The 19,704-nt window shown below is 37.9% G+C and overlaps 1 protein-coding gene across 12 annotated transcripts in view; it reads right to left on the bottom strand.

Annotated features, from left to right (window-relative positions):
- Nucleotides 1-340: 340 nt before the first annotated feature.
- The window catches only part of ELAVL2 (ELAV like RNA binding protein 2), a 135,846-nt gene continuing 116,482 nt past the window's right edge, over nt 341-19,704 (bottom strand). For 9 of the 12 annotated variants that reach the window (XM_079927941.1, XM_079927947.1, XM_079927939.1 and 6 more), the window contains 4 exons: nt 15,247-15,400; nt 11,727-11,952; nt 4,328-4,366; nt 341-3,719 (listed from right to left, as the gene is read on the bottom strand). In XM_079927941.1, coding sequence (XP_079784067.1) covers nt 3,389-3,719; nt 4,328-4,366; nt 11,727-11,952; nt 15,247-15,400 — 750 coding nt within the window. In that variant the 3' untranslated portion in view covers nt 341-3,388. The remainder of the gene's footprint in view (nt 3,720-4,327; nt 4,367-11,726; nt 11,953-15,246; nt 15,401-19,704) is intronic. The other 3 variants (XM_079927943.1, XM_079927944.1, XM_079927945.1) reach the window with 3 other exon arrangements.

The following is a 19,704-nucleotide window of genomic DNA, read 5'->3' as shown; positions in this document are numbered from 1 at the left end:
TTCCAAAATCACAAAATTAGAGTATTGAATTCCTGTAATAAAAAAGGGAGCATGGAGATTTGAGATTAATTGCATGTTGGAAGAAAAAAAAATTGTCTTGTCACTCAGCTGAGCTCTTGACTACTAAACTGTGAATTCAGGACAATTACTTTTAGAATGGCTTTTTACCAAAAAAGCTGACAGACACAATCAAATTAAAAGAAGCCATTTAGTATACTTTGTTTAAAAAAAAAGAAAAAAAGCACTTCATTATCGTATCAAGTTTTCTTAAGTTCTACAGAAGTAGAACCTTTGTATAAAAGATGAGCAAGAAATATTTTCCTTCCTCCACAGATCTGCTAAGGATGCTTACCAGGGCTGAATATATATGTGAAACACAGCGTTGGCAGAGGTCATGATTTGTACACGTGTACTACATACATCAACCCTAACCTAATGGAAACTGAGTTTCTGATTTTAGAGGAGTCTCTTGATAATCTGGCATTGGCAACAAAAGTTACACTCAACAACAGTTGATTCTATGGGTGAATTAAATCTTGCCAGTGGCAGCAGAGTAAGTTACCTTCCTTCTATTTGGTTTTTCTTTAGCTCAAGTAAATGTGTGAGGACAATTTCCATTTGTTTAAAAAAAAAAAAGTTACTGGTTATTCAATCAGAGGTATAGAATGATGTCAGCATCCAATTACCCAAACTGTACAACTAGCCAATGAAAGCACGTATCCCTATAAAAATTACCCATCGAGTTAATGTTTGAAAGCTAACTTATCAGAAGGTGTCATTCAAAAAAATTTTTTTGCACATTCTACTTCAATTAACATGCCTTTTGGAATACTTTACATAACACTGCTTTCAACTAAAGCTCTGAGGGAACCTCTTAACTCAAGAGAGCAAGTTTATTAGACTGAGCACAGGAGCCCCCAAAAATGTATAAAGACCTACTCACCACACTGTTCTTTCCCTTCAACTTTGTTTATTGATGTACTGAACATGAAAAAGTACAAAGAATCCAAACACAAAAGAAAACATGTACAGCCTCTTAAATACTCAACAGAATATATTTTCTATTCCAACAGATGTGAATTAAGTCATACTGTACAACTTCAAATAAATACCAGCCTTACATTTTATTAAGTGCTCTGATAAACACTGTAAAGTGAAGCACAATTTGCATGCCCTCTCATCAATGCCTTGGTTTGCTACAGTAGTATAGGAAAGAAGCATGTAGCTGCTGTTTTCCCGTGAGGGAAACCTTATTTTTTTTAAGTATATACATGTATTTTGTTTTTTAGTTTTTTTGTTTTTTTTTAAATGCAGGTTAACTCTGACAATCTAAATGCACCTAAGGATATGAGAAAGTGCTAAGCCAATTGATTTCTGAATAGCATTGAGTGGGTCAGCATGAAAACTCGCTTATTCACTTCAGCACGCGCCTCACAGTATATGTACTGTACTATACTGAAAATTTTTATAACTACAATTTTAAATAATAAAAATAAAACTCAACGCAACTGCAAAGATAATGTACAACTATGTTATGCATAGCACATTGCCTGTTCTAAGGGGAAGCATGTGAGCATCTCAGTTTATACAAAAAGCAGGACGTAACTATATAGTTCTCAGTGCATCCTGATGAAGGCATTTTTGCCTTCAGCTTTTTTGAAAATTTATTATAAGCTAGATGCTAATCAGAAAATATTTTGTATTTTTTAAAATTTCTTTCATACATGGTAAAGACTTATTTTATTATTTCCCCAAATAGTGGTTTAAGCATCATACAAAGTTAAATTTCAATAGCATACAGATATTTATGACTTTTGTATGAAAAATGTAAGGAAATTTGTTCAAAACCTATGGTTATACTCATTTTTTTTTTACCACAAACATATTTATAAACGAAAATGTAGCATCACCATAAACAGCTGAAGCTAGACTATCTACAGACAAAATTAGCAACAAATCTGATGCACTGTAAATTCAAGTCCTCAGGACAACAAAAGTGATTAAGCAAGACCTCAAATAACAATGTTAATGCCATTTACAAAGGAAAAAACTGATACAAAAACATTCAAAACCTGAACATCACTTGGCATGTAAGGAAAAAAAAAAATCAAATTAGCTGAAAGGTTCATAACACAAGGTCTTATTTACATTACACAAAGCTCAGGTGTTAGCCTTGAACATAACTTTCAAAATACCTTCAAATATATCCAACTCAGATCACTTTTGCCGATCTGCTGCAGTACAAATCATGTGCAACATCTTTTTTCCTTAAGACAAAACAATTCTTCAAACAATACTGCAAGTACATCACTAAACACCATGAGCTCTATCTGAAGGGATTTCTTTAGGAAGAACAGATTTTTTTTTCCCCCATCTCGTGGTAATTTAAACTTCTTGCCTGCTCTTATATATTCTTTTGTAAATTTTTTTTGTTTCAAAATCACAAATCAATGTGAGCCACCTATCACATAATAACCAGGATGATCAGACGCTCCACTGGTGATTACAAAAACGAAACCAGCAGTGTTTCCCCCATTGATTCTACTCCTTTCATACAAAGATCTCAAAAGTATTTTCTACATCATAAATCTTTCTAAATTTTCCAACCACTGCAAATTTCCTGGTAAATTTTAAAAGCTCACTAGGTGTCATATGAAGAGATTTCTCAAAGTATTCAAGTCAAAATATTTGTTCCAGGACCAGTAAAAAGTTTCTCCAAATTTTCTTTTTTATAAAAATAGATGCTTTTTTTAAACCCACATCAAAGAGGCTCTTATCTCTTTGGCAAGGTACTGCTTTACGAAAAGTTCTCCAGTATTCTTACAATAAGCGTTTATAATGTAGCCCCCCTTCCCCAACCCAAATCATAATTACAAAATAAATACTGTTTTTAACTTCATAAATAAAAATGTAAACTTCAAAATACTTTTCTCAGACATAACAGCAATGCTTTAAATGTAAACCAAACACAAAGCTAATCAGAAAAAGAAAAAAAAGGGGGGGGGAAGACACAACCAACTAAAGAATTACAACACAAAGCCTCAATATTTACTCACAGGTTCAAGGCAGTTATGTAAAAAGAAAAGAAATGACTTCCCTTAGCTGAAACACTTTAAAAGGTCCACCTTCTTCAAAGAAGGCAATAGAATGCAATGTGACAGGTAAAAACCCTGTACCTCTTGTCCATATTCAAACATAAAAGATATTTAAGAAGTTTTAATTCAAATACTAGCAATAAAAAATCTCACATATTTCTTAGGATGCTAAGTAGTCGTTTTATCCCATCTCAACACTGACTTACAAAGACATTTACTAATGTATAAAGTTTCTCTTAACTTGCCTTTGTTGTATAGTTTTCATATATAAATGGACTGAGGACAAGAGCTCATTAGGCTTTGTGCGTTTTGTTTGTCTTAAAGGAGACCTGCAGTACTCTGTCTCCCAGACGGTATCCATTGAGGCTAGCTATCGCCATGGCAGCCTCATCATAGTTTGTCATAGTCACAAATCCAAAACCTTTGCATTTATTGGTGTTAAAGTCACGGATGACCTTCACGTTGGTGACAGCTCCAAAAGGCCCAAACATTTGCCACAGGATACTCTCATCTGCGTCAGGAGCCAGGTTGTACACAAAAATACACCACCCTGTTCCTGGGTGCCCAGGGATATTAATTCCAGCCAAACTGGTCATTCCATCAATGGTCATTGGAGAAAACCTACTAAACAAAATAGGAGAAACACACACACACATGCACACACACACACACACACACACACACGCACGCACACACACGCACAAATAGAAACAGAGGTTGGTTACAGCAATGGACTTAATTCTTTCCCCTTTCCCATCCCAAGAGTTTCGGTAACTCCCCTCCCCACAACAGATACATACAACTATTTGAGGTTTCAACCAAAGTCGGTGTGTGGCTTGCAGTGGCATGCTATAATATCACGGTATTAATAAGTTATGAAATGGCCACATATGCTGTATTGAAAAATATTACTCACAATAGCAAAGAAATAAATTTGGAACTGGCTTCATGAACTTAAGCAGGACTGGGGGCAAGAAGGACCAACACAGACAGAAACATGCTATAACGTCGCAATGCAAGAGAAAACAAATAATGGGGTTTTTAAAGGCCAGGTGGCATCCAGTGGTATAATAATATTCCTTGAGTCAACCGTGCTTCAAAAACAGCTTTTCATTAGGCTGTACATGCAAAAGAAAACCCAACACAAACTTATGAAGGGTGTCACTCCCCAAATCAAAGAAACTAGTCAATTATGGGAAGGGATTATGGTTATCATGAACCTCTATCATTACCTCTTTACTCCATAAGCCATATTGAGCAGATTGTCCAACCTGCAAAACACACATTTAGCAAACTTCAGTTTTTAATTTTTCCCCTTGATGTCCAAGAAAGCTGGGCTCGTTACTGCCATCTTCCAAGGGGATTTTTATATATTAATTGTATGTGAAGTCTCAGAACAGTGGGGCTTCTTACATTTCTGAGAGGATGGTACCCACTGCCATAATACAGTAGCTCTTCCAATGGATATAGTTTATCTCTACAAAGGTCAGGGAAATCACTGGTGGTCATCTGAGGAAACCCTTTCAAGAGGAAATGTGGAGGCTCTGGAATACTTAACATTTGGGTTCTCACCTTTTGCAGGCAAGTTCTAAGCACTCCACATGCACCTACATGTCCTTATATTATTTTTAGTTTTCAGAGCTATTAGTTCCTGAGTATCATAAGGCACTCAGATTAAGGGACTTGCTCAAGGCCAAAGAGTTAGGAAATGGTGGCATCGATATTCAAATTCTGCAGTTTACACAGAATTCCATAAATTTCCCTTCAACCCCCCAAGTACAAAGGACTTTCATTTCTTAAAATCAAAGTGGTGTTATTGTAGGTAAAAAGAACCTTATAGACAACCTCAGCTGAACCTCCCATTGCTCAATGTATTCAGCTGAGGTCCACAGAACCTAAGACGACAGACTCACTGAGCAACAAAGCAAGGACTTCAGACCCCAGTCTGACGCTTATTTTGATTGTCCTACAAGAAGTATAGTCCCACTACTCAGGGTGTAAGAAGCAGGTAGATAGAAACAAACTTAAGTGAGCTTCTCTTAACAATTTTTTTTTTTTACGAAGTAGATGGCGGTGGGTGGGTACTCTTTAAAACTCTCTACTCTTTTCCTGTTTCAAAAATTAAATTGATGTCTTTAAGCACTTGATTCTTCTTGCTTTATCAGTTTCAAAGAGACCATTCCAATGTTCCACATTTGTGCAATGAGTACCAATCAATGACGTGTGTTTAGAGGAGGTAGGCATAACTGAATACCTCAACGCCACAATGTTCAACACTCTCCGAGTAAGACCCTGGGTCAGGAGAACATTTTTTTCTTTAACAGCCATGAACAGTTAAGTTTGAAAAATGTTTCAACCTTATTGTCTAACCTGTGGCCTCAAGTGAGGCTAGAGCACACATGAGAAAGCAACTCCTCCTAGTTTCATAAAAGCCTCAAGACGCCTCCTTCTGGTCTTTCGGAACTGGACAAAGAATCTTCACAGGTTCCTATTCCCAATTACCTCTGCACATTTGTGTGTCTCGTAAAATTAAAAAGAAAGAACCGAGCTGACTGTAATGCAAAGTACTATTAAAAAAAAAAAAGGAACAAATCACAGTGACAAAGGAGCCTCATCTGTGTGTGGTGTGTGCCTTGTCCCTCTACCCTCTCAGGAGCAGGGACAAGTTCATTACTCATCGTACCACTAATCATGGAGCACAGACAGATTGGGTCACTACAGGTTTACAATTAGTATCTGTTGACTGAATCAAAGCATTGAGGTTACTAACATTACCCTTAACTACTTAATCCAGAGTAAGAACTATCAGAAGGGCAGACTGGGGAGCCTGTTTGCACATGCAAGGGAGAGAGCACATGTATGGAAAAAGTACACAGGTGGGAGGGGGATTTTGTTTTGTGCAGAGGTAATGAGTATAGTCAAAGATGCCATACCCTTATACTCCAAAGTAGAGGCCACAAATACCAGAAATAAGGATGCAAACAAATTAGTAGCATCAACAATAAAGTAATCTGATATAGATAATTTCATAGAATTGCTGAATGATCAATACAGAATGCATTTGGCATATGACACCAGTAGAACAGAATAACATATTGAGGTCTGCTTCCAAAGTACTCAAAGGCTCAGATGCAGAGACACCAAAACAGAGTCACATCATCTCTGCCCATTAATTGTGCAGACTCTATCACCACCAGCTTAGGACACTAACCAAAGTCCAGAGACAGAATCTCCTAAGCAAGTTTTCAGTATTTTCTAAGTAGGGTAGAAACCAAAACTGCCCCAGAAGTGGATTACATGTGTTAAAAGGAGAGATATCTCATTTCTCACTCTCCACCCCAGGATTCTCCAGGCAGAAGGCCTAGGACTTTTATACTAGGATCTCTGAGGACCCTCTCAATGAGCCTCATATTTGCCCTACCTGTGAAATCCTGTGTGATATCACAATCCTGCCCACTGATATCTTCACTCAATATTCACTTTAGAAAAAATTCAATCCTATGCAATTCAAGCCAAGTTATCTGCCTCTCCCTCTCTCTCTCTCTCTTTGCTCTCCTTGCCCCTCCCTCCTCTCCCATCAACAAGGAGGAACATGGCATCTAAGAAACAGGACCTAGGCAACACTGAAAACCCCCGCCTGCCCACAGTTGGACCTAGCAGTTTACCCTGCTCTCAGTGCCACACACCCACAGGAGCTGGGAGAAAGCAGTGTGTGCTCCACTAGGGTACCATGTACCCCAAGCCTTGTAGAAGTTGGAAAACTGTCAATTAGGCAGTTAGCTCAGACACAAGGACCACTATTACTCTCCAGAATTATACATTTTTTCTGGGTCTGTCCAGAGTTCAGGGACAGCCATCTTTTGCATGTGATCATTTCATGACAGAAGCCAATTTTTAGTGGAGACCAAGTTAATAGCCTCCAGAATGACCTAGGAGGGGTGTGTGTGATGATATACAGCTGTATGGCAAATAAATATTAAAGTGTCCAATACAAATTTTTTCTAATTTAAAAATAAAGTATTCTTTACTCATATTGAATAAATGTACTGCATCCAAAGCCCTCACTCAGTCCCCATGCATCACATACTCTCCTGAGGGAAGACTGAGCGGTCCTCAAAGGGAAAGTGACACAGTCACCTGTTCTTTAGCATGGGTATAATCCACTTTACAAATAACACGTTAAGTGCATTTGACGGGATTAGATTTAATTAAAACAACCCTCAAAGAAGAGGTAGTTTTAAAAAGATTCCTGCAAACAACAAATCATCATCACCATCATCACCATCATCAGAGGGAGGATGACACCAGTAAGGAAAGCCCAAGTAAATAAGAAAAGAGAGAGTTGATTCTCTCTCCTACTCCTAGTACAAGCTGCACTATGCGGTTAGACAAAATAATCTAACATGTCTCACATGAAGTCAGACAAGAAATTCCAAATTATCAAGATCATAATTTTATGACTCTTGCTTTAAAGGTATACTATTTACTAAGATATTATGTAAGTGAAAAATGAGCCAGTTAGCATGATTAGCAAAACACTGATATATTGTTTATTTCATCCTTATTTTTATTTTCTGTTTATGATTAGGGTTTATGAATTAATGAATATAATAGCACAAGCCCCCATGTGCATATAGTTTATGACTACATGCCTAGTTTCTGATTATAAGTGGGCAATATTTTGAATAGAATATTCCCATTTCAAAGCTAGATGTTTATAAGTAGAGAGTGAAAAGAAGGTACCTTCCCAGTTTCCAAGAAATTTAGCTGACAGACTATGGGAGGGCCTACACGCAGGTAGAAGGGGAAATGTCAGTCAAAGTGAGAAATAAAAATATACAGAGAGATTACTAATGGGTAAGAAAAGAAAACTCTGAACTCTACAAATAATGGTTCTCAAAACCTCACTAAAGATCACTGACCAAGATCTGCTTTGAATTTAACCCACAACAAGATCATCAACTCATCTCCTTATCTAATTCCTGTAAACAGAGGAAAAAAATTATTCGGGACGATTGATACCAGTTTCTTCCCAAAGTAAATTGTGATAGTGCAACCAGCACATGCCTTAAATGAAACTCAAATGCTGATTTAAAAGGCTCCTTTAAAAATGCATAAAGGCTTATTATAGAAGCAGGCACACAAGCCATTAGACTAGACCACATTTAATAAAATTAAGGCTGCTGCACAAGAAGAGAGATGAAAAAAATTTGGCTGAAAGTTTAATTCAGATACCATGTCCCAAGCACATACTTAAGGAGCTTGAATTACACTATCCATCCAAATAAACAAGGCCGGTCTTATTTTGAAAACTGTAGTCAATTAAATAAGCATATTAGATTAGCAATGCTCATGTTAAAATAATTCTCTTTCTAATTATTCATATGGGTTGACTGAGCCATAAACCTCCCAAGCCCACTTTTAAACTTAACTCTTATTACATGGATTTTAATTTTTTTTAACCTTAAAAGATAAGGTACATTTCATAAATATTAAAAACATCCTTGGCTATTAATATTTATAACTTGTATTCGCTAATGTCTCTCAACTCCCGAGGCACTATGACAACATAAAAACACACAGTGCAAAATTTTCTAAGTGTTCGCAGGAAGGTGACAAACTCAAGGCTGAGAGCATGAGAACACAGATACTAGAGACAAAAGATCTAGGTAATGACCTAGGCCTGAACTACAAAAGAGCAAAATACCAACAAAGCAAGCCAGTCCTTCAATTCAAGAGTCCTTCTGAGATGAAAGAAGATTCAACCTTAATTCAATAGAATAAGGAAAAAAAAATCAAGGTAATGACAGACCAGGTTCAAAGATATTAAAGAAAAGCAACCAAATACACAACAGGGTAAACTTAAAATCTAGGAATAAAGGCTCTCAATTTCTTATAACACTGAATCTAAACCAAACACCTTCACTGAGCTCAAAGACTAGTTCATAATTTATTATCTGAAGATGGATTATGAGAAATGGGGTGACGGAGACAAGAGTTAAGAATCTGAAAGTACAATAAACTTCTTCCCGATTTTCTGAAACCCAGTTTCCCTTAAAACAGACAACTCTTATTCCCTTTTTCCAAAACTTCTTTTTATAGGAGATAAGGAAAGTAAGAATCGCTAATCACATACGGAACTAAAAGATAAAAGCACAGAATGGGCAGAAGATAATTTTTAAAATATTAAATCTGATCATCAGAACATCCTGTAAAGCTTTACCGAATTTAAAAAAAAAAAAAGCATGCAGGGAGGGGGCTAGATGATGTTGAGAGCAGATGAAATAGCTATCAACAACCTAATATTTGAGTCACCTACATGCCTTGCCATTTCAATAATCAGGCACTCTCCTGGAGATCCTATCATTTCAGTCCTCTTGCTCAATCTTTCTCAGAATTCAATCTTGATTTTAAGAGCACAGTTTTACTCAGTAACTACCATAAAACAAAAACCAGAGGTTAAATTGGGAAACACCAAAAATAACAATTTAAACTAATACAGCTTTCTACTAACATCAAACATCTTGTATTTTCACAGTATTAAAACCAACCAGTAAGTTTCAAACAACTTTCCTCTACCTAATAAGCTCAAAATTCTTTTCTAGGCCCCAAAGAGCTCTGAAGTTAACTGGATAGGCTGCCTAGGAAACACCTCTAAAATTCCTTCATGCATGTCTGTGCTAAATTTGCAAAAAAATATTACTCACTTAAGATGCCACACAGGAAACCTACAGGCAGAGTTAAGAAATGACTGTGAAATTTCTTTCTCCGCAAGGGCGAGGAGCAAGCAGCCCCATGCATGTCTTCCTCCAGCCCAATCACCAACCACCACAGTCAAAAGTGGCAGTGTTCCCTTTCTACCAATGCTTTTTTTAAACCTTACAAAGTTAAAGCAGAGAGCGAAGTGAACACAAGGCTTAGTCAACTGGGTACCAAGTCATACAGCTCCAAATGGAGCCTCTGACAGTAAACCCTCTTCTCCCAAGGCAAAAGCCACCCTAAGTAGGAAATGAACATGGTGTTTACGGAAAATTTCTTTCTCATACCTCAGGTGACATAATTTTTTTTTAAAGGAGATATTTTACTAATTTTTATCTTTACTCTCTTCAGCACTCTAAAACACCTGAATGAAAAAAATGCATGTGATTTAAGCTAGAAAACATGTAACTCTTTATTAAGCTAAATTTGTGATTATATTTTTGGTAATTAACTATTCTGCTCCAGCAAGGAAATAAAATTGATATTCACTGGTGATAAAAAACAAAACAAAAAAATACTAGCATGGAGGTTACATGGCATTATGGCTGCAGTATACCATATGGCCAAAAAGGATATTAAAAATGTTACGGAAAATAAAAAATGTTTATGTCTCTGTGTTCTGTTTAACATCTAAAAGTCACCATTCTTCTCACATGCAGATTAGGGTTTTTTTTAAGTGACTTAATCTGGTTGTTGCCCCAGTATTAGAATAAAATTTGAAAAATCAGAATATTTATACCCATCTATGAGACAGAATATCCTCTTTGGGCTAAAAATGCATGGTCATTCTATGGACTAGAGAGAGGTTAGAAAACTACCACCCACGGGCCAAATCCAGACTGCCATCTGTTTCTCTACAGCCCAGGAGCTAAGAATGGTTTTTACATTTTTAAAGAGTTGTTTAAAAAAAAAAAAAAAGACACGCATCAGAGACCATGACCCACAAAACCTGGAATATTTACTATCTGGGCCTTTACAGGGGTTTGCCAACCTCTAAACTGCAAGGAATAAAAACCTAAAAAGGGAAGAAGGAACTAAATTATAAAAACGTAATGTCATCACATAAGTTAGGTACCCTTAGTGGTGCACATATTATAAAACGAAGTAAATGAAAGAGCTTGACCTAAAAATTAAAACACAAGGGCTTCCCTGGTGGTGCAGTGGTTGAGAGTCTGCCTGCCAATGCAGGGGACATGGGTTTGTGCCCCGGTCCGGGAGGATCCCACATGCCTCAGAGCGGCAGGGCCAGTGAGCCATGGCCGCTGAGCCTGCGCATCCGGAGCCTGTGCTCCGCAACGGGAGAGGCCACAACAGTGAGAGGCCCACATACCGCAAAAAAAAAAAAAAAAGAAAAAAAAGAAACACAAGAATAAGATCTTATCAAGAAAAAAACTAAAAAGGGGAATTTGAAAGCACTGGAAACAGTTAAGAAGACCCCCAGCATTCTGTAGGTCAGGGTTTCTCAACCTCAGTACTACTGCTGTTTGGGGCCAGATAATCTGTTGCTGTTGGGGGCTATAACTGTACATGCAAGGTGATTAGCAGCATCCCTAGCCTCTCCCACTAGATGCTAGTGGCACCCCCCACTCAAGCTGTGCCCACATAAACGTCTCCAGACACTGCCAATGCCCCCAGAGGGGCAAAACTACTCCTGGTTGAGAACCACTGCTGTAGGTTATTGTTCTTTTGTCCCCATCCTGGATATTTGCAACAGACACTATTCCCCAAGTAGGTTTTCTCTGTGCCCATAAGAAAAAGAAAGAAAACAACAATAATAATAGCAAACCGGAGACCCTGTCCGTAAAAGTACTGGACAATGAACCTGAGAGTTCTGAGTTGAGTAGCTGGGCATAAGAACCAGACCAGACTTACCTAAAACGCTGTGCCTGCTGAGCTAGTGGTCCTGGATACCTTCTGTTTGGAGACTGGTACAGCTGGGAAAGGATGGCCTGATTTGTTTTTTGGCTTGGATTATTAGCAAACTTTACAGTGATTGGCTCTGTGGCACCAGGAGGTTTCTGGCCATTTAGGCCTTTGATAGCTTCTTCTGCCTCAATCCGCTTGTCAAATCGAATAAACCCTACACCCCTTGATATGCCTATGGTAGATGTGGGTAAGGATTTGGGAAAGAGGGAGTGGAAGGAGACAGGAGGGAGAGAAGAAAGGATAAATTAATTTTTCCTTCTCAAGAACATGTTTTCACCCACATATAACATCTGCCACAAAATCACATGAGGAGAAAAGTTTTACCTTGACTTAGTAGCAATTCAGTATAGCGTTACAATTTTGTATTTTTTTAAATACATGAAATGCATTAAATTAAATTAACGCATTTTAAAGTCCATTACCACATGCTACCAATAAGCCAAGAAGAAGAAGAAAGCACACAAGCATATCCATGTTTCCTTTCCCCACCTTCTTCTCTCCCTCTCATGCACTCACACTCTTTAAAAAACTCAACAGTATGCCTGACTTGCACTTTTCAAATTATGCTACTGGACAAACAGTTCAGAAATGATGGGCACAGTAGCTCTTTTTCTTGTTACAAGGAGAACAGAAACAGACATTTGTTAAAAATGCTAAAAAGCTATGCTAAAAATATATGCACAGTGGTAGAAAAATATATTTCAGCTACATTTTTAAACAATATAATTCTACTTAATCATATTATATAGGAAACCGACCCTTTAAGAAAAATGCCTGAAGAGGCTTTTCTGGTTCCCTGAAGTTCCCCCACTGTTTTTAACTGGCTGTTCTTTATTAGAGAAATAATATTATATGGAGAAAAAGAGGTGAAAGAGGAGGTAGAGTTTAAAAATAAATAAGACAGAAGTAAAGCCTCAAAGCTCTCTTTCTTTGGCAGCATTTACTTCTGACTACGGAATGTCATTCCCTGGCTCCCGCTCTCCCCACCCTGAGAGACAAGAATGGGGGAAGGCAGAGGGATGGCCAAATACCTCTCCAGCTTTTGAGAAATGGTAGCAGGAAACCCAACACATTCCATTTAATTAGCTTAACAGGCTATTTGGGGTGGCCATAGCTGGCCATCATGAGATTAGTAGTTGTAGGGAAAGACTTTCTTGGCAAGCAAATTGGTAGTAGCAGTACCAGCTTGGGACTAGCAGTGAGAAAAGCCTAGATGATTCAGAGTATGTCACTGAAGAAAAGAGTGAGAGGTTGTTAAGAAAGATAGGCTAAGAAAATGCACTAGACCATTATGATTTATAGGAACTTTAAAAAAGAATAAAGGTCTGCTTGCTTTACAATTAATACTGTGTAAGTTGAATGGCTTAGAATTTTACTCTAAGGTAGATGAGGCATTTTTTCCATATACACGTACCTCAGACAGCCCCTATCACTTCACCCTTCCTATTTAAGCTATACCTGCTGCACATTATTACCACCTGATGGCTGAATAACAAAATTGCAGGATTTTTCATTTTAGGTAAAGTGGATAATTTCACTCTGTAAGTCTTAAGTATAAAGATGAAATGGTGAAATGACAGCAAATCTATCCTTTCAGTTATCTATTAAGAATGAATAACCCCTAGGACTTGACTATTCCATAAGGAAAGCATTAGATAAGCAACGAAATGGCCTCTATATAGGATGAGTCATCTAAACCTATGGTCCTCAAACCTGAGCATGCATCAGTATAACCCAAAGGGCTTGGTAAAATGCCCACTCTGAGAGTTTCATTCATTAGGTTTTGGGTGGAGCCCAAAGGAGGGCTCCATTTCTAAGGAGGTTCCAGGAGGATGCTGATGCTCCAGGTGCAGAATCACACATGAGAACCACTGACTAAACCAGGAGGTGGTGAGATAAATCCACCTGTGAGCCTATATACTCAGGATGGACTTGCAGTTAAGAGATGGGCTTTCTGTATCACAGGGGAAAGAAATCTACTTTTGATTCACAAGTCCTCACTGAGAATGAATGAATGAAAAAGCATGAAAAATATGAACAAAATATCAGGCCATTTTTGTTGCTCTAAACAAATATACCTAGATTGCTAGGCCTGGACTTCTATTTGACCCCATTAGCAGTCTGTGTTGTACAATACACTGTGATAGAATGTATGATAATTACAAAATGCAGCTAAGAAGAAAAGACCACATTTGTATATACCTCACTGGACTAAATTTTCTCCATACAGCAAAACCTACAGGCCATTCTCCCAAGTATGTGAATGATGGCAGATATCACTTTACTCAGAACTCAGAAGTATGGTATTCAGACTCTGTAAGAGGTAAACTAACAGCACAGAGGGGCATAACATAGGCTGCTTCTGATCAAATTCAGATCAACTAAATTGATCGTCACTTGAAGAATTAAAAACTTGGCCTAATTTTACTCTGTGGTCCGTTGTTTCTTTAAAAAGAAAAAAAATCACACATTGCAATGTACAACTATCTCCACAGGTACAATAATTATGAGAGAGAGAGAGAGAGAGATGGGAAAGGAGAGAGAAAGAGAATAGGGAGAGTGAAGGAGGGGAGAAAGAAGAAACGCACAGAAAAAAGAAAAACCTATTTTCTTAAAAAACAAAGAAACCCCACCCCCCAAAAAAAGACTACTCACAAAATCTTAATGTGACTGCTTAAGTATATGGCATTATAGGTTATTTTTCCCCCTCCTTACCATGTTTCCCTAATTTCATTATGTTTTAAAAAGAATATTGCTTTTACAATAGAAAACTATGCCAGTGCCTTATTTTTAAGATCCATAATCAAATCTATATTGCTAGTTTTTCTTTAACTCAAAGCTTTAGCAGAAGAGCTAGCTCCCTTACATACAAAATTTTTAATAAACATATTAGTCTTCTTATTTTGGTTTGGTTAAAAGTAATATAAGGGCTAAAATAAATTTTTAACATTCAAAATTTTAAACTCTTACACATGCCTATACAACAAAGCATGGACCTGAAAAATAGCCTTAACAGCAATTACCAGCGTAGATGTAGTGTAATCCGCTCCTGGAGAATTAGCTGCACTAAACTATGTTTTTCACAAAAATAAGATTGTTTATTAGTACTTTATAAGGAGGATGGGAGCTTTTTTCATGCAGCAGCTTAGAAATGAAGATTAATTTGTAATAATTATTTGTAATAACTTACATGTAATAATTATACTTATAAATTTATTACAAGCCACAAAACAGACTCCAAACCTGCACCTTTGCGGAGGAAATGACTCAAGCTTGCTCACTACACTCCACAATCTATTCTTATCCATGCATATCTATGAACAGTCCCAGCAGAAAACTGCATTTTCTGTCCCACATATACCTTTGATGTGTTCCACAGGTAAGACTTCTGTATGGGAAGGCAGAATATTTCACCATCTGCCAGTTGGAAAGCAGAAAAGATTGTCCAGAGCAGCTGCCTACTTACCAGTGACCTGGTCAACCAGAATACGAGAAGTAATAATGCGTCCGTATTGTGAAAAAAGTTGTTCCAACTCCTTCTGTGTCATTGTTTTCGGAAGTCCACTGACGTACAAATTTGCATCTCTGATAGAAGCTGAACTTGGGCGAGCATAGGAAACCTGGAAGAGAGCAATGAAACGTATATGCACACTCAGTGACCTCCCTTCCCAAACTCAAAAACTGCCTCAAGTTAGTTAGCAGCTTCTGCATTAGAAGTACACAACAAACACTGAAGTGCAAGCAAGTCCAGAGTGAACTGTTTCATTTCTGGAGAAATTCTCGACAAGTGAGAAACGCCATTCCCTTGCATGGAGAGAAGACAGTATTTACCCCTAGCTTTGTAAGTGTTCAAAACAGACCAATGGTGCACATAGCAGAGTACTACTCATGGTAATAAGTTATCCTTGAGGGGGGAAATCCCCCTAAACTAGGGATTTAGGCTCAATCAGAAGACCAAGCTTAAAGATTCTAAATTCACCTGACACATCTGTGTGAACTGTTTTTGCACTTCTCCCATCTCGGGGGTTGGGGGTGATGGTACAAAGTTTCTGAAGAATTTATTATAAGTACTTCCTTTTGATTTATTCGAAAATAGCTATCGTCCTTAAATTGCAAGAAGTTGAAGCATGAATGAACTGTACCTCCCGTTATCCTTTGCCTACTGTCTTCTTGTCCACAAATCTCTTTAATCTTGATTTTCAAAAGGTCTTAAGTCTGTCTATTGGTTTATTGACTTTACCTGCCATTTTAGGTACCCTTTCAAAAAGCTTCCCATCTTTGAGATATAGTGTCCAAATTTCTACCAGGATGGAAGACACAACAAGTCCATGTGTATTTATCATCAACACTCTTTACATGAACTCCAGGAGGAAAGGAGCTGTATCTGTCTCTCTTATCACTGTATCTTAGCACATCACACGTGCTAGAATATCTGCTGAGTAAAGCCAGGATAGTACCCCATTGATCCCGTAGGTCCACAACAGTTTGCAAGGCACACGGCATTCAAGGAGAGTTCATCACGTCATCTAGATCTTGCCCAAACTGTGACCAACAGCTCTGTGCCTATAACCTATCTCTGCCAATTTTAAGTTAGCGCTGAGTCTCATGTGCTATTTTGACCTCATTTCCTTTAGTTTAACTGTAAGCTCTTCCGGACTGACTACTAGGACAGGACCTTCACAGTATACCCCATCTGCCAGACCATTCATAAAAATGGCCAATGAGTCTACTCCTGGGCTTGATTTGGTGGAGTACCATGACAAGATAACTTCTGCCTGTTCATTGTAGCCATTAGTATCCACCTTTAATCTGGCTCACTGCTTACTGCAAAACAAAATAAAAAAATACCGTTTCAAGTTAAATAGTTTTTGATATTTGGTATGAAACACCAAATATTTTCTCCATGATTTCAATTATGTCCACAGTTCTCTGTGTTATCACTATTTTTTTCTTTCCAGAAAAAAAGACAGGTTTTATAAAGGTCTTGCTCTCTTTCACCCCAATCCCCATAGTGTTAACATTTAATACTCTTACCCTTTATTCAACAAGTTTGCTCAATCACAAGTGAAACTATACCTGCTGTTCCAAAAGCTGTATTTGGAAGTCACATTAGCACTGTCTTATACTACAGACACAGGTAATTTGGAATAGTGGTGGAGAAAAGATAGATAACTATTCACATACTACTCCTTTTTTCTTTATGCCTAAATACTTAAGAACAATGAAGATTGGGGAACTTAAATATAAGTGAAAATTAAGAAATGAAAGAAATTTCCAAGTGCTCAAAATAATTCAAATGGAGTCTAATCGTGGGACTGCTAAAAACTGATAAAAACAAAGCAAATTAACTATATGTGCATTCAGTGACGTGAATACACGAACATCCAATTTCTTTTCTAAAATACAATCCTTCATTACCTGGGTAAGCTAAAAATCCCACCACTCAGACACTCTTAGAATCTAGGACTCTAAGGCTTTATTTCAGTGGCAGGGAGCTCTCACCAAGTCAGCTGTTAGTCTGCTCCAGATTGTGTGACTGAAGTGTTCCCCTTATAAAGAGCCACTTCCCATGGGCAACAGAATAGGCACCTACACATGCTCAGAGTTAGGAGGTTTACTTCCAATGACTGATGAAGCAGGCAGCCTCAACACAAGCTCAAGCAAAGGTGACACCTCTCTAACCAATATGCCTGGGCTCAAAACCAGGTTTAATTCATTAAGGGCTCTTGAATTTGAACAAATTTTACCTTCTTTGTATGGTTAATAGGAATAATAAAATAATCTCTAATCCACCTAAACTGCTATTAGCACAGAGCCTAAAAAGCTAGGTGACTACACTATATTTACCTCTACATGCATCTGAGAATATAGGTAAAGACCTCAACCATTACAGTTGAGAGTAACCTGAGTCCCTTACTGTGTTCCAGAATAATTTACTCACGCAGTGACATTCACTGCTTTGTGCATTTCAGAGGAGTGTGGGTGGAGTGTTTTAAAAGTTATCCTAAAATATATTTAGGAAAACGGGTTTATATTTAGTGCTTATGTAAAAGCTTTGAAAACATACTTGGGTCAGTTATGTTATCTGCATTTTTTTTTTTTCTTTCAGTGTCTGGTCTTCAGTTCACATTGCTTCTTTAATTCCCAACCTGTATTGACTATATTTTCTTATTTTCTGTATTCTCGATGCTCTGGCATTTGTGGCCTTGATCCTGGAGAGACTGCCCCTCCCAGGAATAGCTAATTCTAGAGATAGTAAATGACTCCCCCGTGAGGTACCTCTGATACACAAACCAGTCAATCCAGAGACCACACCCCCAACTCCTTTATCAAATCCTCACATCAAGCCAATATTCCTCCTGCTCTAAATCAGCTGAGGGCCAGGTAACTTACAATCAGGGACCACCCCTATAGACCAGAGCCCTCCAAAACTACTCAAACTACCCAACGCCAAACCTACTCAGTGTACCTGTCCTGCCTTGTCCTTAGCTTTCCACTAGGACCCAACAAAAGCTCTGGGCCATGCTCTGCCCTCTCCCCTCTGCCTCCTAGCCATCCCTGGTGCTTGCCCATGTGGCCTTGCATGGAACGTTGTGCCTCCTGTTTCTAGAGATCTGTTAAGTATAAACTTCTTCCTTCATAACAATCATTTATGTGTCTGTATGTAAGGTAAGACACCTGATTAAAACAAATCCCAGGTACATTTTTAGAACACAGCTACATTAAAAGGGCTCCAAGAACCAATAACAAACCTTCTCAAAATATTGTTTTTCAGTAATTTTGTCAAAGAACTGGTTCCTATCACCACAGGCAGACTGGGTGATTGATTATATAGAAGCTCATGGTGGTAACAATATTTCCATTTAACTTACACTTAGGGGCTTATGGGACTTCATCATTTGCAAAGCATTTTCAGATACAGTATTTTGTTTGTGCCTCACCACAACCCTGTGAGGGCACACATTAGTATTTTATAGCTGAGGAAACAGATATAGACAAGGTAAGTAAAATTCCTAAGGTTATACACAAGTGTTGAACTCTGGCTTAAAATTCTGATCTTCTGAACCCATGTCCTTGTCTCCTTTGTCCGGTTTTCGTGCCACAATACCACATTACAGTAACTAGTTCATCAGTGCACTTGTTCTGAGAGTTTGAAAAATTAAATTAATCTTGATTGTTTCTTAAACACACACGCACAGTGAAACTGAGGAGGACAGACAGAACAGGATGACACCAAAAATTACGGTTAAGTCAAGTTATTTTATTTTCCCATTAATATTTTTTAAAGCAACTTTTCCCAAGAAACGATGAGTGGCCACTAATTGCAATTAACTGGAAAAACTACACATCATAATAAGAATTCTGAAATTAGTTTTATTACTTTCTAAGTTTTAGAATTCCATTAAATGAGCATCATACCACCACTCCCCCTTGCCCACTTCCAGGAAATAAAGATGAAGGAAGGGCAACTTCTCTCCTCCCAGATCAATGTGCTATGTCTCCCCTCTATACGTTTATTGTTTCTTGGGATTAAAGCAGCCCCCCCTTCTCTCTCTATCAAGGATATCACTGTCAGCAACATCCTCCCTTCCAGGAAACAGAAAGTATTTCTTCCTCTTCTTCTACCTCAAAGGATTATAAACAGAAAACATACTTAGACCAAAGTAGGCAGAAGACTTGCAATAGGATATGGACTTGTATTTTACTTTGGAGATTCAAATCAGTTTCCAGACCAAATTTTCTATCTGGCAATTATCAGCAATTCTTGACTCTGATTCTTCTGTGGGTCTGGAGCTCTAAGTGGTGCCTGGCTTTAATACTTACCTAGAGAACTACTCTTGGGCTACCTGAAACCTCAAAGTGTTAAGTCTATCTTTGTGGTTCTTCAAGACTAAAATAAAACCCTGTGGAGAAGATCCAAGAC

Source organism: Stenella coeruleoalba (genome assembly GCF_951394435.1).
Source record: "Stenella coeruleoalba genome assembly, chromosome: 7".
Taxonomy (NCBI): domain Eukaryota; kingdom Metazoa; phylum Chordata; class Mammalia; order Artiodactyla; family Delphinidae; genus Stenella; species Stenella coeruleoalba.
The sequence above is the reverse complement of the archived record's forward strand: the minus strand, read 5'-3'. Positions and strand labels throughout refer to the sequence as shown.